At 40.2% G+C, this 22,407-nt stretch overlaps 1 protein-coding gene across 5 annotated transcripts in view; it reads left to right on the top strand.

Annotated features, from left to right (window-relative positions):
* Positions 1-22,407, top strand: part of MOCOS (molybdenum cofactor sulfurase) — a 369,687-nt gene that overhangs the window by 268,715 nt on the left and 78,565 nt on the right. For all 5 annotated transcript variants that reach the window (XM_030551504.1, XM_030551502.1, XM_030551506.1 and 2 more), the window contains one exon: positions 7,356-7,555. In XM_030551504.1, the coding sequence (XP_030407364.1) occupies positions 7,356-7,555 (200 nt within the window). The remainder of the gene's footprint in view (positions 1-7,355; positions 7,556-22,407) is intronic.

Below are 22,407 nucleotides of genomic sequence, written 5' to 3'. Positions count from 1 at the left end.
CTTTTTGAAGGACCTCTTGATGAGTGAGACTGGCACTTGAAATTGCCATGATCACCCAGATTTGTTCCCTAAGATTGTGCAGCATTGTGTCAAAATAGCAAGTTCTTCTTTTCAAATCTCCCCTTCTTTAATTTGTGAAATTTTATGAATACTCAAAAATTTTGCCCACACAAGTACGTAGCCAAGAAATTACATGAGGCCTGAGCCTGAAGGACTTTGTAGTTCCAGACCCAGCCAGAAGAAATTCATGTATGAAGAAAAATATGGTGATAGATTTTCCTTCCCTTCCCCACAGGCATATTGTGAGGTGAAACTAGTTAATGTTGAGCACTTTGAGATTGTTGGGTAAAAGAGAATATAAATGGATAAAACACAATTATTCAGCTGGAAGTTCCTGAATCACTGAGTTATCTGTGTTGTGTAGTGTCATTTTGGCTGGTTAAAGCAATGGGCCAAGTCCTCTGCTGATATAAATTATTGTAGCTCAGTTGAGGCTTTGGCCCAGTAATTCCAGTGATTTGTGATATTAGCTAAATAATCTTTAATACCTGTTAAATAGGTCTAAATAAAGGCAATTTCAAAGGAGGTTTTTAGCAATAGCTGTCACTGTTTCAGTATCTCCATGGAGTGAATGAGGCTGGTGTTTCTTCAATGATATTCTCTTGATGCTTACCAGCAGAGGCCTAGCCTAGCATGATGGGGCAGAACAGAAGTCAAAGAATCATCTTTGCCTTATGAAATCAATGGAAATCAAGAGGCTTAAAGTTGAGATAAGGGAAGTTTTGTTATTTAAATAAAAATGGAGAACAATAGAATTTACCTTACAAAAAATTTAAACTTGCAGATTTTCATAGGTTTTTAATGGCAAGGCCACTTCATCCACTCCATTGCATATACTTTTCCCTCTGGCAAGAGAATGAATGAACAAACAACACATCACAAATCTTAGTCATGTTGCTTAATGCACTGCTTGAAGTTGCTCAGGTACAGCAATATTAAATAGAATGGAATCTGCTTTTCTTTTGCATCATCCACTTGTCAGGATGGTGGCATCCACTTTAATTACTTTTTTTTTTATTTACACTTTATCTGTACAATTTTCTTTTGTGTAATTAGCCCTTCTATTGCTATGCTGGGTTACATTACCAATCTAGCTCTGAAAAAGCCCAGCACAATTTGTCTGGGATTGCCTGCAACAAGGTAGAGTGGGACCGGCAAAAATTAAGTGGCTTATTAAACTATAGGACCTAGCTGTTAAGTATAAGAAGGAGAAAGGGGAAATGTCTGCTCTGATCATGCACTGGAAGAGAGATGAACTTTGATTGGGGCCTAGTTTATACCCTAGGGATGACTCTGATTTGGATCTGTCTTACTCTGAAAAAGTAAGGAAAACATTGCTGGTTTTTTGTGTGTCACTGCTGATAAGGGAAGCCCCATTCTGTGATGGGAAGCCCCATTCTGTGATTATTGTTGCTACAAGCTGCTGGTTAAGTTTATATTACATTAATCTCCAGTCCCATTCAGAACAAACTACTGGACCAGTAAGGAAGTCATGAGGCCTTCAAGTGCACAAAATAGGACTGCAGATTGAGGCCCCAAAGAAAAGTTCTTGAAGAGAGGAATTGCATTTATCTCAGCTCCTGCTCGTGTCACAGATTCTCTTGCCAGGTGAGGTAGAGGAATAACTAATGTAAAAAGTTGCTCTCGTGGTTAGCCATAATGAAGTACATTTTGCCCCTTTGTTGTAATAAAATGCGCAGTAAGAAGATGGGGAATAAAGTAAGGGTCTTGGGGGAAGAAAAGTCAATGCTTAATAGTAAGCTAGATTTATTACCCCTGTCTATGTGAGATTGGAGCATTGAGAGAGGAAGAGGTCACTGCTTCCTGATTTTCTCAATACTAGCAGACTGGGTTTCAGGAGTTGGAAAAACCAGTCACCAAGAAGCAAGCTCTGGAAAAGCTCTAACAAGATGATTTCAAGAGACGGTGCAGTGTAGGCTTTCTCCGTTAGACAGAGAAAGGAGAAAGCCACGAGGCTAAGCCACTCATAACAGAGAGGCTTGGTTGTCACACTCCTCTTTGCAAGGGATGCTGGAAAAGAGGAAGATTTTGATGCTTTTATAATACAGGCTCCTCTCCCACCTAATAGTTGAGAGGGCTGCCAAGGGAGGATGTGGTTTCTGCTGGACTGAGAGAGACCCTGGGAGGTAACATCTCTGGAGCTCTGCTTGTATAAGTGTTTTAGGTATGGATTTATTGCTCTGTTAAAGAAACTCTGAGGACTTATATCACCTAAGTACTTTGGAGAGCTAGTCTGTTTATAAGCTATTAAATATAGTGTTCTATATATCCTGGGTTTTACAAAAACCTCTCTATTTCTGTTCTCATCTATCCTACCACTTCTCTGGTGGGCCAGGGCCGTTCTGAAATGTTAGGCTTTGTATAGTCTTTTTAGTAATATGACCAATGCCTGTGTTCGTGAAAGGAATTGGGATGGGGGGGATCTCACTGCAAGTAGTCATTGAAATGACTTAAATTTGTAATTGATTTGTAGCACTGTATGGTATTCAATCAAACAAGTGCCTAAACCAAAGGATTTCACTAATAATTAAAATGGATAAGTTAAGAATCAAGCCAAAGAACATGTGCAGCATCTCCTCTCCACACTGATCCCAAGAAGATGAGAACAAGGAAATTCTTGAGGTTGTAATGTTTGAAAATTAATAGCTGCTTTTCTCAGAATGTTCTGCTTAGTTTACTCAGAGTAAAGACTCTGAACCTTTCTTACCATATAAAGACAGGAGTGTAAATTAGCTGTTCTAAAGAAGTGAGAGATGGGGCAGCAAAAAAGCCTTCTGCTCATTAAGATAAACACTGGGTATGTGTTTCATGTTTGGTCTCAGTAGAACATCCTGAATGGAGGATTAAACAATTGCTTTCCACAGTCTCAAACTGTTGAGGTGGTGGGGGAGAGATGAGAATAAAAGGATTTAAATTATTATACACAGGATTAGTGCTGAGAGAGTAGAGATCCCTATATTGCACACAGTATTATGCATGGAATTAGTGCTGTGAGTATACAGGGCCTCCATACTGTACACACAGAAGGTGCACTTTAAAGATCTAAATATGCTGCAAGACTATCTAACTTTAGGCACAGACACTTGGTCCTGTGAGAAAAGTAGCATATTTTGGTCACAGAAAGTGCAATTTCTCTCCTTCTGTGAATTATATATTGTATCCTAAGATCATATGAGAAAGTATGTCATAATCTACACATTGCTAGAAATTAATCTGGAGGAATAAAAATCCCAATAGTGAAACAGATTGTGACTCCCTGTATTCACACAGGTAGAGCCATTGATGGGAAAATTGGTATGAATAAGGAGGTAACAATCTTTCCCATGACTGACATTTTTATTCTTAAAAAATAATTTCCACTCATATAGTTTATAATTAAAATAAATGGGACTGTTCTAGTGAGCGGCTACTTATTAGTGTGGATAAGGGTTTCAAAATCGGCCTATACCTTCTATGTTTCTCTGTTTAGATGAAACTCTACATAAGGTCTGTTCCCTGGTTCTACGGAACAAGACCAAAAATCTGCATGTTCTCTTCTGCTTCTACCCTCGTGCTTGGCCATGTTGTTCCTGTTCACAGTGAATAGATGTGGAAGGCAGAATACCCTGTCAGAGGTCTAATCCTGCAGGGTGCTGAGCTCAGTTAAAGGCATCGGCATTTTGCAGAAACAGGCTCAAAGTCTGTATTGACTTGTGAATCCTACTTGCATAAGACATCGGTAATAACTCTGTTGTTTGTTTATCATCACACTCTAGGGACTGGGAATTCATTTTAGGTTAATCTGTACGGAGCACTGAAAAGGAAGCAGAACAGAGTGAAATTCTCACCTTGTGTATGTGTACATCACTGAATAAAGTATAATTATTGGATTTATTTCCAGGCAGCATCAAATAGATTTGATATAACCTAGAAAGCTACTCAGCAGCCATGCAAATTTAAAAGAAATATTTGTTTTTCATCCGAGTATAATGGGAGACAGTAGAAAGGAAACGCTTTTCTTTTTTGCACAACAGCAGAGGGGCAAGAAAATTACAGATGAGAGGAGCTGAGGCAAAGCCCATCAAAGTCAGTGAAAAGACTTTCAGTGACTTCAGTAGGGTTTGGATCCGGCCATAAGAGAAGAAATATAGTCTGTTTGAAAAAGGCAGGATATGAACTCGTACCTGCAATATGCCCTCCACAAACAACTGCTGCCCTGGCTGAGCAGTACCATTATGAGCTAGCTAATATGGGTGATGGCGGCAGCAGCAACACAGCAGCCATGGGGTAAAGGAACACCTAGGACCCAGTGACATTTTCAGCACCACCCCCTCATCAGTTTCTGTAATCACTATGAAAAGCTCAGGGGTAAAGCAGCAGTGTCAGTGCCTGTGCTGACACTGTCATGATGCCTCAGGGCACAAAGAAAGAAATGGTACAGCCAGCCAGCATTGCATGGTACCTAACACCAACACCACGAGGTAAATGGCATATTGCTGGAAGGGGGTCAGTGCGGGAAAGTAATGAGCAACTTTCGGCAATCTCTGCTGTTCAAAAACCATTGCAAATAGTTGTTATGCTATTCACTGTGCCAACAGATAGTGTGAAAAATGCTGTGTCACTAGAAACAGAAAATATTAAATGCTGAAGCCTGAAATGACATTAAGTTAAAACACACACACAAGCGATAAAGCAATAAGAAAAATATTAGTGGAAATATATACATTTACATCAGACAAGGAAGTCTACACTGTGAATTTGTACCTTAGGCAGAGGTAGGCAATAGTGAATGCAAATTACACAACCATGCATAACCTTTACAATAGCTATGTGCCTGCACACCTGGTTTTGGTCAACAATAGTAATCAAACTCCATCAGTAAGTGTTACCTGGTCTGCCCTAGATAGGTGTCCGTCACTGAAATAATAATATATAACATGTATGCTGCTCGCTATTTAAAAATAATTTAGATTAATAAATAACTCCAGAGTCTCTTAATGAAACAGCTAAAATTCACTAAAATTATAAACTGAGTGAGCCTTAGATCCCCATTGCAATGAGCTGAAGATCACAGGCCATTCCCCAATTATATCCCCTTCAAAAGTTTTAAAATCTGCTACTGCTCCTGACACCAAATAGGCACTTAATAATAAAAAAAAAATCAAGATGTTCAGTGTCAAGGAACCTGACATAAGAACAGTCACAGAAATGTATATGCAGGGAACAAAATGCAGAAATAAAATACACTAACAAATACCAAGTAATCAGTCGTAACAGCTGGTAACTGATCCTTATTTATCTCAAATAGTGTGACCCCCTCCTCTTGATTTTATTCCCTTCTACCACCATGTATGACCATGTGCATTGATTCAGGCACACAGCCCCCAGTGGGATGCTGAAGATCTATTGCTATTCTTCTTCCCCTTCCTTCTACTCCCTGGGTCACAGCAGGCAGAAAGGAGGTTGGGGAATCACAAAAAATTATGTTGGGGGCAGCACAGATCATTCTGTTTAAAAAAAATCATGAATGAGTCATATATTTGTGATTTTTTTTGTCAGCATCAACTATGACCAATTGGCAATTGTTTTGAATAATTTTCTTTGACAATCCATCATCCCTAATCGTGATTCATTCTGCTATGTGAAAATACAACCACTTGGCTACATTACTTGCCATCTACCTCCTCGGTGGGAGGGCGGGGGAGTAGGGAAGGGGACAACTGCAGGCTGTTGCATTTGTGTGAGTATAAATAATTAAGAGACTCATCAGTCTCTCACCAATGCACAAAGAAATGTGATTAAGAAACTTTTAATCAAGAATGGCTAAAGGCTAATACAGAATTGAAGGCAGGATACGTGCTCTGAAAAATAGACTGAAAGACTTCTTCAACAGGTTACAAAGAAAGTATCTTAATATTCCATCAGAAAGTTCCTGCCAATTTGGAAAAGCTCTACATCAGGCGATTAAAGACATCTCAGAAACTGACAGTATAGTCAGACCTAATAAGGCAGCTAGCACTGACAGTATCACAGAAATAACCCTTCTCAACAACACTACCACCTTCTAACAGAAAATGTGCAGGACATTTTAGGCTAGGCCATCCTTTTCTTCTCAAAGTCTGTGACACAATGAAAGTCCTTTGGGAACTAAGTGTTAGAGAGAAGTTTGCCAAGTTTATCATGACAAACATCGGCAAATCATGCTAAATAGCTTCTCACAAGATTCCTTGAAGGGCTTTCTGATGTTCATCCTGTATCTTGTTTCTCCTCACTGTGCAGAACATAGAGGTTCTTCACCATATGTCCACCATTTCTATGACTACACTCCCTTCATTTTCCCAACTAACATAGCTAAAGAGGACAGCATGCCACTTTGAATCTGGAAATAAATACTATAAAAATAATGTAATTTTTCCGTTTCAGCCAGTAAAAGTGTATTATTATTATTTTGATTAGACTCGGAGATGTTGACGGCTCTTTTCTGTGTTAAAAATACACATGACAACAAACAGATGACACGACTGCTGCTCAGAGGAGATTAGAGTGTAATGTTGCAACTTCCAAATATCCTGGTACTCAGTTGCAGGTCTGGGAGGTCCTCACGTTTGAATTGTTAGGTGTAGCAAAGAAAAAGGAAAAAAAAGCATACTGCTGTTTACTGCCCAGGCTAAATTCTGTGCTGACTTACACCCTGTGTAACCCCACTGAAACAAATGAGTTTTCATGGGTATGAGCTAATTCGGAATATGGGCCATCCTCTCTCTTTCCTCTTCCGCAGAAGTGTAGACTGAGAAGGGTATCCCTTCTGTATAAAATTAAATAACTGTCATGGGAGATGGGATCACAAATGAAAACCTTTGTTTTGTAGCCTCATATAGGACTATGCACTGCAACTAATCCTCCATTCTATGTTAGTACTGGTATACAGTTTCCTGATCTGCAGCACTACTTTTCCAGTGCTTGGGCTCTCCTGAGAAAAAACTGCCATTCTAACAAAAGTAGGCCAGAATGATTTTGTGATGTGTACAGACTGGGACCAACACAATTATTCAAATTTAAACTCAAATTTTCCCAGCTGAAAAGTTACGTGGATTAACTCAGAGGTAGGTGGATCTTGTGACATTATAGCACCACTAAAGCTCATTGTAAGAAAAGAAAATTTTGAGAAGTATGATGATTTAAAGGAGCTAATTATGGCTTTCCAGGCTTTGCACTGGCTTCCAGCTGTGCTATCTTTTTAAACAAAAAATTTCAAGAGAATAAGGTATTTGACAGATATGTTGTTTTCCTCTTAGGTGGCATGGAGAACATAAAAAATCACACCTTTGCTTTATCTTGCTACACCTACACAGTGCTGTCTACCTTAAAATATGCTAATGGAGCACCCATTGTGCGTATCTACAGTGATTCAGACTTCAGCAGTCCTGATATCCAGGGTCCAATAATTAATTTTAATATACTGGATGAAAACGGAGATGTAATCGGCTATTCCCAGGTACACGAACAATTTCATTTTGCTCATCTTAATGTTCAGTTTATACATTAAACACCTTTGTGATTCTTTTCCTCTCCACCAAATATGCTGTACATAAAAATAGTCCCTATGTGTATGCTTTTTCTTCATACCTCTAGATGACACATTTAGTGTTTGTTTATTTTTAAAGTAATTGAAAGATAGGGAAATAAAAATGTCTGCTGGATGTAATGTGTATAATAGCTGATGCCAACATCTATTGCAGTTTTTAATCTATTGCAGTGTTGTTTATCTATGACTACATCTATGAGCTAGGAGTATGATTCCCCAGCATGTGTGTACATACTCACACTGCCTCACACCAACTAGCACAAGTATAAATGGCAATGTAGCTGCAGTAGAATGGGTGGATGCAATGGAGGCACGGCTGAGCTGTGCTGTGTACAAACATGCCTGAAACTGGTGGGTATGTATGTGGCACGGCTCAGCTGCTACCCATCCTACCACGGCAATACTGCTATTTACATGCTTTATGAGAGCAAACATGAATAGCTGTACATGAGCTGGGGAATCACACCTCTACCTCTTGGCGTAGAAGTAGACTTAGTATTAGCAGTCCAAAAGATGAGGGTTATTCAGTATAGGAGGCACCTTCCTTCAATCAATGCTCCCGCATGCTGGTAGGCAGTACTTTTTGCTACAGCATGTGCTTCCATTTTAGGTAAGATTGAAAAATGAGGTCCTGATCATTTTTTGTCCCTAAGGGATTTCGCAGAAGTGCAAGCAGTTGGCCAGAATACCAGGACTAGTCCCCATTTCCCAATATGGATAATTATTGGAGATGGTTGGCAAAATTCTGCAGAACAACTGTTTTTGTCAGAATTTGCCTTTTTGTCAAAATTGAAACATTCCATGGACACTTCATTTTACAAAAATACAACAGAACCCTGCCTGGTTTCCTGCCAGCTTGTCTGCCTGGCTTCTTGGCTGACTGCTTGCCAGACTGCCCTGGAATCAGGGACCTCAAGGCTTTCCAGGTTCCTGGCTCCAGGGTGGACTGTCTGGGAGTTGGGGACATCAGGGCTTCGAAATTGTAATGAAACCAAAATTCAGAATAACAGAAACCACCACAAAACAGAATTACCTGTACTTAGCTCTAGCAATATTTTTTTTTTGTAATATTCTTGAGGAGACTTAGGTTTCATTGAAATGCTTTTATTTAATGATTACATGAACATTATAATGGTTTTAAATCCAATTCATTGTCTGATTCAGAAAGCCCCTAAACTTTGGGCTTGTCTGCACAGTGAGGTACTGCGGGTTGTGATTTCTAAAGTGCACTTTGGATAAAGTAAATAAGGAAGTGTTATTTACTCCTTCTCCTAACACAAGAACTAGGGGCTGCCAAATGAAATTAATAGCCAACAGGTTTAAAACAAACAAAAGGAAGTATTTTTTCACACAATGCACAGTCAACCTATGGAACTCCTTTCCAGAGGATGTTGTGAAGGCCAAGACTATAACAGGGTTCGAAAAAGAGCTAGATAAATTCATGGAGGATTGGTCCATTGATGGCTATTAGCTAGGATTGGCAGGGAGGGTGTCCCTAGTGTTTGTTTGCCAGAAGCTGGGAATGGGCGACAGGAGTTGGATCACTTGATGATTACCTGTTCTGTTCATTCTCTCTGGGGCACCTGGCATTGGCCACTGTCAGAAGACAGGATACAGGGCTAGATGGACCTTTGCTCTGACCCAGTATGGCCGTTCTTATGTTTTTATATGTTGTGCATTAATTGGTCTTTGTAGTCACTGCTGGTGCACACTAAAGGTCCCCTAGGGCGCTTTAGCAGCTCTACATTAAAGCGCAATAGGGAAACTTTCAAGTGCACTAGCAGGTCTACAAGGATCAATTAAAGTGCAACATTTTAGAAGTCATGACCCCATAACAAACATCACCACAATGTGTAGACAAGTCCTTAGTCTGTCTCAAGGTTTCTCTCACTCTACTTCCTGTTACATACCCATAGGATCTACCTAATGGCCCTATACCACAGTTTTGACTAACAAAGATTGCCTTATTGTATAGTACCCGTGACAGGGTCGGGCCAGATGGCTACAGGAGAGTATTAGAAGGCAGATATATTAATCCCAGATTAAGCAGATCCCTTTTCCCTGGGTAAGGTAACAGAGGCAGTTTCAGAACAAGGAGGAACTTGCTGGAACCAGTTAAGGCAGGCAGGCTAATTAGGACACCTGGAACCAATTAAGAAAAAACTGCTAGAATCAATTAGGACAGGCTGGCTAATCAGGACACTTGAGTTTAAAAAGGACCTTGCTTCAGATTGTGATGTGCCTATGAGGAGCTGGAAGCAAGAGGCATTAGGAGCTGAGTGAGAAGGTTTATTGTTGGAGGGCTGAGGAGTACAAGCATTATCAGACACCACGAGAGAGGCCCTGTGGTGAGGATAAATAAGGTGTTGGGAGGAGGCCATGGGGAAGTAGCCCAGGGAGTTGGAGCTGTCATGCAGCTGTTCCAGGAGGCACTATAGACAGCTACAGTCCACAAGGCCCTGGGCTGGAACTAGGAGTAGAGGGCGGGCCCAGGTTCCCCCCAAACCTCTCAACTCCTGATCAGACACAGGAGGAGTTGACCTGGACTGCGGGTTTCACCAGAGAGGAAGGTCTCTGGGCTGTTCCCTGACCAACATGGTGAATCTCTGAGATGAGCAAATCCACCAATAAGTGCAGGACCCATCAAGGTAGAGGAGGAACTTTGTCACATACCCTTATAATTGCAACAATTCAGATAACACCTTTCCCTATCCAATGGCTGTCCAGGAGACTTTGCCCCATTCAGACAGATGAGAGTTGGCCATGGTGATCTGACTTCTTGACCTTTGAACTTCTCAACACAATGCACTGTATTTGGGAGTGTAATCAGAGACACTGAAGAAAATTGTTGGCCCTGTCATGGCATAATTCCCAACTCTGAACCTTAGCATCCAAAAGATGGGGTACCAGCATGAATTCCTCTAAGCTTAATTACCAGCATAGAACCTGTAGCGCTGCCACCAACCAGGAATTTCAGTGCCTGGTACACTCCGGTCCCCCCCAAACCCTTGCCCGGGGAACCCCAAGACCCAGTCCCTCTGGATCTTACCACAAGGAAAGTAAACCCTTTCCCTCACCGTTGCCTCTCCCAGGCTTCCCCTCCCTGGGTTACCCTAGAAGATCACTGTGATTCAAACTTCTTGAATCTTAGAGAGGAAAATGCACCTTCCCCCTCTTTCTCTTTTCCCCCTCCCAGAGAGACAGTAATCCTAACACAGAGAGAAAATAATCTCTCTCTCCCCCTTCCCTCCTTTTTCCCCACCAATTCCCTGGTGGATCCAGACCCAGTCCCCTGAGGTCTCACCAGAATAAAAAAACAATCAGGTTCTTAAACAAGAAAAGCTTTTAATTAAAGAGAGAAAAAACAGTGAAAATTATCTTTGTAAATTTAAGAAATGGAATAGGTACAGGATCTTTCAGCTACAGATACTGGGAATACGCTCCCAGCCTAACTATACAAGTACATATTAAAATCCTTTCAGCAAAAATACACATTTGCACTCCTCCCAGCCAAACACACATTTGAACTCCTGTATCGGAGAGATTGAAGAGAAACCTGGTTGCACGTCTGATCCCTCTGAGCCCCCAGAGTGAACAACAACGAAAAACTAACAGCATACACAAAAACTTCCCTCCCTCAAGATTTAAAAGTATCCTGTCCCCTGATTGGTCCTCTGGTCAGGTGACAGCCTGGCTCACTGATCTTGTTAACCCTTTACAGGCAAAAGAGACATGAAGTACTCCTGTTCAATTAACCCTTACTTATCTGTTTATGACAGGCCCAGAAAGCAGCAGTCCTTCTGCTGAGCAGCTTAGGCCAATGATAGCACATAAAACTAGTTATGCTTAATACTAACTTTTTAATTCTCTTCACTGAGTGGCCATCAAACAAGTCAAGTTCAAGAGTCTTGTCTTGATTTTCAATGCTCTGGGCCCAGGCTGCCTCAGAAACCCCTTTCCCTCTGCAAGCAAGAACTTTCAAGACAGCTGCATTTCTATAGGAAGATGAAATTCTGAACAACAAAAGAGAAATCAGTGCAAGCTAGAGAAAAACTTTCTCTGAAATGATTCCTTTGGCATTCCCTACTAAAGCAGTTGAGAATGACCACAAATTTTACCACCATCTGAAGAGATTACTTCTCCAATCTCTGTGCCATAACTTTTCTATAATTAAATGATGAGAAGAATACTTCTTGTTCTTTGAAGTGAAGAGAGAAGTGAAACAGTAGAACATCAACTTGCAGTTTTATGTATTTAAGTGCTCACATAACACACTGAAGAAGTTATCGAGCTGGAGACACTATTCTTTACTTACTCACCTAAAAACTGTTTTTCAGTGCTCCTATGCTTTGTTAAACAGTTGCCACATTTCGTTTACATATGATTTTAAAGTGCTTTGCAGACTTTCAGGATGAAAGGTGATATATAAAATCATCATTATGTACTATAGTTGGGAACATTCAACATTCCCTTTGAGTTGCCACCAGTTCTTAGCAAAAATTAAACACAACTGCTGCTTGAGCCAAACAATGTTTTTAAACTTAAAAAATGCTCCGAACACTCAAAGAACAAATTTTTAGTCATGTAATTTCATTGTTGCTGCTTGCTGTTAGAGCTACTCATAAAAAGATGAATAAGTGAACTGAATGCTCTGGATTTTGAAATACAGTGGATTGGTGGTTTTCAAGATTTTTTCATTTGCGGGCCCCTAAAAAATTTAGAATGGAAATGTGGATCCCTTTGGAAATCTTAGACATAGCCTGCAGACCCCCAAGTGTCTGCAGACCACAGGCTGAAAACCACTGTACTAGACTCTGATCATTGCTGACATCAGTATGTTGAACGAAAGGATAATAAAGATTCTTCTTTGAGTAGATGTTCTTCTGGCAGTTGGCTCTCCTGTATGCCTTCCCAGTCCCGATCATCCCTCAAGTCATTCTTAAACTCTAGGCAGATTAGGCCAAGGTCATTCTCATTGCCCCGGTGTGGCCAATACATTGCTGGTTCTCCAACCTCTCCATCTCAACTTGTTCACTCAGAAATAAAGCCGCACCTTGCATCCAGCACTGAGCATGGCTGAATGAGAAGGAAAAGCTGTGTTTGGCCACTGACCTACAAGTCATCCTTAACAGTAGAAAACCCTCCACCAGGATGACCTAGTCAGTGAAATGGAAGTTATTTTTGGTGTGGTCATTAGCCCATGGAATCCAACCAACATTGGCCTTTTGGAGTACCTGCTGCACCTTCAGTCATCGGGGCTTGCATTGAGTTCATTGAAAGTGCATCTGGCAGCGATACCGGCATTTCATCTCACTTTTCAGGGAAGATCCGTCTTCTCCAATGCCATGGTAACAAGATTCTTTAAAGGATCCTTTGTCTACATCCTCTGGTCCAAGAACTGGTTCCTCTGTGGGACCTTAACTCAGTCCCAGTGGCCTTAATGGGATTTCTGTTTGAACCCTGGCCTCTTGTCCATTTCCACCTTTAGGTCAGAAAACTTTGTTCCTGTTAGTGATAACATCTTCAAGCAGACTGTGTGAGTTGCAGGCTCTGGTGGCAGAACCTCCTTATACACAATTCTCCAAAGACAAAATGACTTTACGACCACATCCAAAATTTGTGTCCTGAGTGGTTTCTCAGTTTCATTTGAACAACCTGTATATTTACCTCTGTTCTTTCCTAAGTTCATTGATATCTGGAGGGTGATGTTAGATGTCAGAAGATGTCTAACCTTTTATCTGGACCGGATTAAACCATTTTGTGCTTCACCTCATTTGTTTGTGTCATATGCTGATCGCATGGAAGGTCAAGTGGTCTCGTCACAGACGATCTCCAAATGGATAACATCCTGCATCAAGACTGCATATGAAATAGCTTTGGCTATGCCCCCTCAGTGGGTGCTAGTTCATTCTACAAGGACACAAGCAATGTCCATGGCATTCCTCAATGATGTTTCCATATTAGACATTTTAGGGATATTACATGGTCATTGATACATATGTTCATGATGCCTTAACCACTTCTTCCAAGGTGGATGCAGGCTTTGGTAGACTCTGACCCCACCTTCTGGGGGGTACCACTTGTGAGTCACCTGCATGGAATACACAGCTGCATCTACTCAAAGAAGAAGAGATGATTACTTACTGTAACTTTAGTTCTTTGAGATATGATGCAGACGTATTTTCCACAGCCCACTCTCTGTCCTCTCTGCATTGGAGTTTCGTTTCTAGGCATTTGGTGTGATGGAACTGAGGGAGGGTCAGGGCAACTCCACCTCATGTAGCCAGGGGGAAAGTCTAAAGCAATAAGGCACAAGTACCGCCCCTCTATAGTACTGCTAGGCAATTTTCTCTGGCTCCAATGCACTGGGCACCCACATCTTGAAGAACCACAGTTACAGTAAGTAACCATTTCTTTTAAAAATACATGCTAGCAACATTATATCTGCACTAGATGTTAGGCTAATTATTTAGTTAAAATAATGTATAGTTTCGTATGTTTTAGAATTCACATCCAAGTAACACAGTGCAGTCTATATAAAGAATATATATGAACCACATTTGACTTTTATATCTAGTCACATTCTTCAAAGATCTAGTATATTAGGTGGAAGATTAGAAAAGTTTAATTTGACAAAAGGAGTATATACAGTGCTGAGAAAGCTACATCCAGCTTTCAGTGTAATCTTATCTGCTTTATATCTACTGCATTATTTTTATATATGTCTGCCTACAGGCAGGTCTAATCGAATCAGAGCAAAATCTAATAGTTTGGTTTCTGCGTATGGAAATAAAATATGTTTACTTTAGCAGAGTCATGTTTGTGACCTGCTAATTTGAAAGCTGCTAAGTTTGTTTTTGATTTTTAGGATTCACTGCTTGGTATACAACATATATCAGCTTTAGTGTAAACTTCATCCACTTGTTTAGAGAAAACACCAGATTCAGAGGCCAGTTAGCTAAGGCACTGGTCTTGGGATCACTTAATTAAGGGAAAATTGGACAACATTTCTGTTTGAGGAGAATAATACTTCCGAGAAGTATCTATCTACTAGTAAACACCTAACTACTAATTAATAACTCAGATTGTGCTCCAGTTAATTTATTCAAATAGACAGATTCCTAAATGTCTTAGTTTATTACTGCTGATGCCCCTTCTGTAAATAATGTATTCATAACCAATCATCCAGATCATTTCTTTTGCCTATCTGGTTATTTCTTCTGTGCCCATTGCCGCAGTATTTGAGCTGAATGACTCATTCTACAGATAATTTTATGATGAGGCTTCCAAGAATTTTATTTGTAGCATTTGCGTTTGGTCAGAAAGACTTTAAAAGTAAAAGCAACAGTCTCTTTGGAGGATATCAAGCTTACAGTTAATCCTTCAGATTTACATAATTTACTCAATATTCAAAACTCTGAAATAAGTCCAAGATATTTAAGATTTGAAAGGCATGCAATCAAATACGTGACATTTAACACTGCTACTGCAACATGAAAGCAAGGAAAATCATGTCTTTTGTCTATGCAGCGTTTTGAAGGGAAGCAATTCTTAGCCTGTTACTAATGTTAACTCTAACTATTGTCAGAGTATTATCATCCACAGTTAACAAGATTGTGTTACTAAACACAAACACACTTGAATTACACACGCAGGGTCATTTATTCAGCGAGGGAATAGCCATGGGCTGCAGACTGATCCTTGAGTAAACACTTCATTCAAATGTTGAAGATCAAATAAATGAATCCCCTTGAAGCCTAATGCACAAATGAGACTTTGTCATGATTGCATCTCTGAAGGGTGACAATGTTTTCGACAGCTTACTGTCCCAATAGGTATGATTTATAATACTTGAAGATTTAGAAGTTATGAGCTGGAAGTGAAATAATTATGAAAAGTTGTGCTGTTATCCAACTTTTATCTAAATATATGTTTGCATTTAATGAAGGTTGTCACTATTTTCAAATATTGTTTATTGAAGAAACCTGACCTGAATATTAAATGTGTGTTATCAATTTAATGGGCAGCTTAGTCATTGGAATCCATTCAGCACACTGCTGCCAGTTAAAATGATTTAAACAAAAGGCTTTGGAGACTCCAAACACAGTAGTCACTCACAAGGTTTTGCTAATATCCCAATCTTTCCGTGTAAACTTGCTTTCTGAGCTAGGGCCTGGCTACTGTGATTTTGAAATCTCAATAATCTTCTTGCTCTTAAACTATACTAAATAATAGTTTTCTTCTTTGAGATGCCCTTAGGGCTCCTCTTCCTTCTGAAAATGCTTCCTCTCAGTAAAACTGTCTGTACACTACCATTTGTAACCAACTATAGTAATGAACTGAAGAGACACCTGCATTCGACTCACAAGTTGTCTGGCTTTTGCAACATGTAGCAAGCAGTATGATGATTGCCTCTTTATGGAATACCTTATGGATTCTACTAACTAAAACATAGGCATTACAAGTTTTTACTATTGATATTCACAGTAACATATAAATCTTTAGCACATGTGGTGCGTGTGAAGTGTAGCAAAGTAACAGTGCTAGAGACCGAAGACCTCTGTTTATCCAGAGTGGTGGTACAATATGGGAAGTAACAATGCTGGCTTCCCAACATTGCTTCACTAAAGTAGCTCTGTAGCAATCCCTTGCTTCTCTACTCAGACTGCCAGGAAAGATACCAATTAACACCAGATGTGGTTGTGCTTTTTGTGATGTCACAAAAGTAAGGTCATCTGTTCACTAAGCCCTGGACTGATAGTACAGACTCATCTACACATGAAACAGCCATTGGATCATTAACAATGATGAATAGTTGTCATTTGTATTGTATTCAAATGTGTGATCACCTTCATATCTCATTACAAATACTCAAGCCCTCTACCCTCTCAAATGGTAAGTGTTGGACAATAATGAGTGGACTACAACTTGTTTTCTTAGTCATCATTATTATTTGTTGTTTGACACTTGTAAATTATTCCAGAGGTGTGCAACTTTTAAGGTTCCAGCATCTCCTATGTGCAACAGGAAGAGGAGATGGAACAACTGTAAGAAAGCAAAATTGTTTGGAAATTTAAAAATCAAAGGCAGTAAAGTGACAGAAAACAACAAAAACTAACAACCCCCCCACACCCTGATTCACGTGAGATTAGATCAAATCTGTTTTACCTTTTCCACTCCAAGATCAGAAAAATATACAGGCTTTTTGTAAGATGTCTGTTGTGCTGTTGTTTGTACACTTTTGCTTTCCTTGCTGCTTTAATGTGGCAATATATTCAGTTAAAGAAACACTCTCTTTTTGCTTTTTCCTTTTCATAAGGAGTACAGCTCCCATACCTGCCTCTCATCCATAACTTAGTCTTGTATTTGGTCACAGAAAATGCTTAATTTGTGCCAGGGCTTGCCCTGGCTGAGCCCCGGCACCTCTAGGCTTGGCAGTTCAAAGCCCTGTAAAAAAATTGCTTGAGCCCGGCACCTCTTATCATTGCAAGTTAAACACTTGTTACAGCTAGATAGTATAGTGAGGAGTAGGTAACAGCTAGAGCAGGTCAGCCAGATTTTTGGCATAGCTATTCCCCAGCTATTCCTTGTAGGCAACTCCCATCTTTTCTTGTGCTATATATTTATGCCTGTCTACTGTAATTTTCACTCCATACATCAGAAGAAGTGGGTCATAGCCCACGAAAGCTTATGCTCTAATAAATTTGTTAGTCTTTAAGGTGCCACAAGACTCCTCATTGTTTTTGCTGAAACAGACTAACATGGCTACCCCTCTGAAGCTTCTCTTAGGAAACTTTACTTGCTTCCATTCTGTGAAGTCCTAAGAGAACTTTTTTCCTTTCTTTTTTCCACTCTAATTGTTTGTGCCTTAGGCGTTTTTTACCTCATAGCTACCTTTGGAAAGTGACCATCAGTTCAGCAGAGGATTAGCAGGTTCCTTTCAACTTCTCTACTCTACCTCCTTTGCCTATAGCCTAAAGCAAAAGAGAAGGTAGTCCTCCTTGATTGCCTCACCTGCAAAAGTTTCTTCAACGTCTCGCAGTCTTGCCATGCCTACTAGCGATCCTGTCAGGAAGATAGCAAACAAGAGTTTATTTGCAGCTCCAGATTTCCTACACATTGCTCTGCCTTATCACATTCACAGCTGATAGATAAATTGCTAAAACAGGAGGCCCCTGCAAAAAATAGGAACTGCGAACATTTCAGTTCTCCTCACAAGGCGCCTGACTGTAGCTTTACAAGTCAGTGAGTTTTGCCCTCCCCACCTCTCTTAAGATTACTGAGAACACTACTCATATTGTGGTCAGCTTTGGCAATCAGGCTACATCTACACTGCATGCCTCTTCTGGCAGCGTGTAGAGTGCATACTCAAGTAGTTCCCCTAGCACGGGTATAAACAGCAGTGTAGACAGTGAGGCATGGCTTAGGCAAGTCTAGTACTCGCCCAAGCTGTGCCTTCCTGTCTACACTGTTATTTTTAGCCATATAGTGCCCTGCTGCTGGAGCCTTTCACTAGCACAGGAAAAGACTCCAGCATTTGGGAAAGGCTCTGGAAGGAGGGAGGCAGTAAGGGAAGGGCGCCACCAGCTTCCTACTGCTAGAGCCTTTCCTCGCTACAAGGAAAGACTCTGTGGCAGGGAAAGGCCCTGCAAGGAGGAAGGCAGCAGAGAAAAGCCTAGCCTTTCACTGCTGTCTCCCCAGCACAGCTTCTCAACAGATACCTCTCAGGATATGTACAAGCTGCCCAAATTTAAAATGCAATTTCCATTATGGCTTTTCATAGAATCATAGAAATGTAGGGCTGGAAGGGACCTCAAGAGGTCATCAAGTCCAGCCCCCTGTGCTGAGGCAGGACTAATTAAACCTAGACCACCACTGACAGGTGTTAGTCTGTTCTTAAAAACCTCCAATGATGGGGATTCCACAGCCTCCCTTGGAAGCCTAGTCCATAACTTAATTATCCTTAGAATTAGAAAGTTTTTCCTAATATCTCCCTTGCAATCTCCCTCGCTGCAAATTAAACCCATTACTACTAGTCCTCTCTTCAGTGGGCATAGAGAATAATTGATTTCCATCTTGTTTACTTCAGACCAATTATCTAATTAATCAGGGTCACTTTGAAATCTACTCCTGTTCTCCAAAGTGCTTGCAACCCTTCCCAGTTTAGTGTCATCCTCAGATTTTATAAGTGTGCTCTCCGCTGCATTATCCAAGTAATTAATGAAAGTATTGAATAGTACCAACTCCAGGATTGATCCCTGAGGGACTCTACTAGATACATCCTCACAGTTTGACAGCAAACCATTCATAACTACTCTTTGAGTATGGTCTTTCAATCAGTTGCACACTTACCTTATATACCATGGTATTTACCCCCTTTAACCTGTACTGGTAGAGGATAGACCCCTATCCTACTGGATCTTTTCCATCTCTAATTTCTATCATTCTAAAGTGTTAGTGGGACTTCCAATGCGACTTGTGCTCCTAACTCACTTAGGTGTTTTGGAAAATCCCACCCCTTGTGATTATGTGCTAGGTGCTGTAGCCTCCCACCTATTTGTGTTAAACTCATTTGCCATTTTTTCTTCGTCTGCTCCTCTGCTTCTTGTTTTAATAATGAGACTTTGGATGATGGATGGCTATGTGATATGGGATTGTATTTTCCTATCTACATATTTTTCTTTACAGAATATAATGAAAATATCAGGGCTGGCCCTGCTCTATAGGTACGCCATGTAGCTACCTAGGATGGCACTCCAGAAGGGCACACAGTATCTTTCAGTTGATCAACAGCTCAACTTTCTTCTACATCTTTCCAGTTGGCAGCTTCTTCCTCTCCATGCTGCTCAGTGGCTTAAATCTGATGTGGAGGAGACTGTGGGGAAAGGACAGGGCAAGGTGAGAGATCCCAGCATGTGAAAGATAGGAATGAAAGGGAAGCCCCAGATTAAGGGACTAGGGTGAAAGGAAGGAATAGGGAAACAGCAAGAAACCCTATCACAGGCGAGAGATGTTAGTGGGGTAAGGAGAGATTTATCAATAATGTGAAGTCGTGATTTTTTCAGATTTTTAGATTACTTGGATATGACAGTAAATGTGGATAGAATGGTGAGGGGTTTGTAAGTCTTTAGTTCATCTTGTGGTTTGCTGCACGTTGGGCTACCCACATTTGCCATCCTTGCCTGTCAACTGCCCTTCTCTCCAGATCTCCCCATTTCATGTTGAGGTGTTTGCTGTCGTTCAGAACTGTTTGTTTCCATGTTATTCATGGTCTTCCTCTCTTTCTTCTTGCGTTTTCTGGCTTCTATTCAAGGGTGGTATTTGGTAAGCATTCTTTTTCCACTCTCAGCACATGTCCCAGCCACTGATGTCTTTTTTAGATTATTTGTGAGAGGGTGCCTTGTCCAGTAATTTTTCTGACTTCTTCATTCGTCTTTCTATCTCTATATGTTACTCTCAATATTCTTCTCAGACATTCGTGATGAAATGCATCCAGCTTTTGCGTGTCTTTCTTGGTAAGTTGCCATGTCTCACTGCTATATGTTGTGATGGTGATAACAATTGATTTGTATACATTCAGTTTTGTCTTGAGGGAAATATTTTTGAGTTGCCAGATGTTTTTGAGTCTTCCCAGTTCTTCTTATTTCCTCGGAACTAGTACCATCTTGGCTGATGGTACTTCCAAGATGTGTAAAATTGTCCACCTTCTCCAGTTACTCTTCTTCAATTTTGATTTCTGTCCTTATATTCCCCATTAACATGACATTACATTTCTTTGCATTGTATCTCAAATCTATCTTCTCCATTACTTCTTTTACGTGGTTTATGCATTTTTATAGTCCGTTGGCATCTTCATTGATAAGAGCGATGTCTTCAGCAAAGTCAAGATCATATAGTCTTGAATTGTTCCATTTTAGGCCATATGTGTCACTGTCACATTGTTTTAATCCATAGTCAATGACTAGCATAAACAAAAAAGGAGACAGGATGCACCTCTGCCTTATACCTGTCTTGGTGCTGAATGGCTTATTCAATCCATTTTCCATTTTAATGCAGCATTTTGAGTTGGCGTAGAATGCCTTCATAATGTTAATTTGTTGGAATTCCATATTGTGCCACAATTTTACACATTTTTTCTCTGTTTACCCTATCTAATGCCTTTTGAAAGTCCACAAAATTGATGGCAAGACTGCTTTGGAATTCAATGGTGTTCTCAATAATCCGTCTCAGGATGAAAATAGCATCTGTGCATGATCTCTCTTGTCTAAACCCAGACTGTTGTTCATGTAGGATGATACCCATCTTTCTTTTCATTCTGTTCAGGAGGACTGCTGCTAATACTTTTCCTGTGATAGATAGACATGTTACTCCCCTCCAGTTTGAACAATTGTTTAGATCACCTTTCTTTGGTAACTTGATTATGATACCGAGGGTCCATTCTTCCGGCTCATTCTCCTCCATCCATATTTTGTTGCACAGCAAACAGGTGACTGATTCCATGTCTTCACCTCCATATTTAAGCATCTCAGGATGAATGCCGTCCAAACCAGGTGCCTTGTTGTTTTTCAGCTTCTGCAATGCTTTTTTTACTACTTCAGTTTTTACCTCAGATACATCAATATCTAGGTCTAGTGGTTTATCACTTTTAAATTCCAGCCTTGTAATTGGTTCTAGTTGATTTAGCACTTCTTTGAAGTGTTCCACCCATTTATTTTCTTGTTCCTCCTGTGTTTTCAAAATTTCTCCTTGTTTCCCTTTCACTGGGACACTTCTAAATTTTGATCCATATCTTGTTAACTGTTTCAGGATCACGTAGATGGTTCTTGTATTGTTTATTTCCCCTGCTTCTTCAGCTTCACTAGCCTTACTTTCTATTCAATTTTGCTTATCTTTTTTTCATTATTTCTTTACTGCTTTGTCAAAGTTCCTGTAGGTTTGTTTTGGTTCTTCAGTTGCATGTTGTATTACTCGAGCCTTTTGTTTTCTTTTTTTTTGTCTATAATTGTCCATATTTCTTCTGAGATCCACTATTCTTTATTGCTTCTTCTCTTTCTGCCAATTATCTTTTCAGCTGCTTCTAGCAGAGCTGTTTTGAAAAGATCCCAGTATTTTTCCACTTTGTTTTCTTCAAGATTTTTGAGGGCCTCAGACCTATTCTTGACCTCTATCTGGTACTTTTTTTGCATCCTGCAATCTTGTAGTTTCTGTGTATTGAATAATCTGAGTCTGTGTTCTTTCTTTTTAAGCACTTTAAGCTTTAATTTGATGTTTTCCTTCAGCAAATAGTGATCGCTCCCTATATTTGCTCCCCTGAATACTCTTGTATCTAACACTGATGTTTTCCACCTCTGACTAAGACATCTGGTGAAATCCATGCCTTTTTGTGTATATTTTTATGTTGGAAGAAAGAATTGTAGATGCTAAGACTGTTTTTGGCACAAAATTCAAGAAGTCTTGTACCATTGTCTGTCATTGTTCCAGTTGTGTGTGGGCCGATGACTGTTTCCTGTCCTCTTCTTTCATTTCCAATCTCAGCATTAAAATCTCCCATAACCAGGACAAGATCGTGGTTTGGTATTTCTTTCATTACATCATTCAGTTCTGTATAGAATCTCTTTGTCCTCTTCATCTGCATCATTTGTTGGAGCATATGCCTAGACTATGGTGCACTTAATGTGCCAAGAGTGGAATGTAGCTGCCAGTAGCTTATCTGATATTGGCTGCCAATTCATAAGTCATTTCTTTGCAGTGCTATTCATGAT

The sequence above is a fragment of the Gopherus evgoodei genome, chromosome 2 (genome assembly GCF_007399415.2).
Source record: "Gopherus evgoodei ecotype Sinaloan lineage chromosome 2, rGopEvg1_v1.p, whole genome shotgun sequence".
Lineage (NCBI taxonomy): Eukaryota > Metazoa > Chordata > Testudines > Testudinidae > Gopherus > Gopherus evgoodei.
Note: the sequence above shows the minus strand (reverse complement) of the source record. Positions and strands in the feature narration are given on the sequence as shown.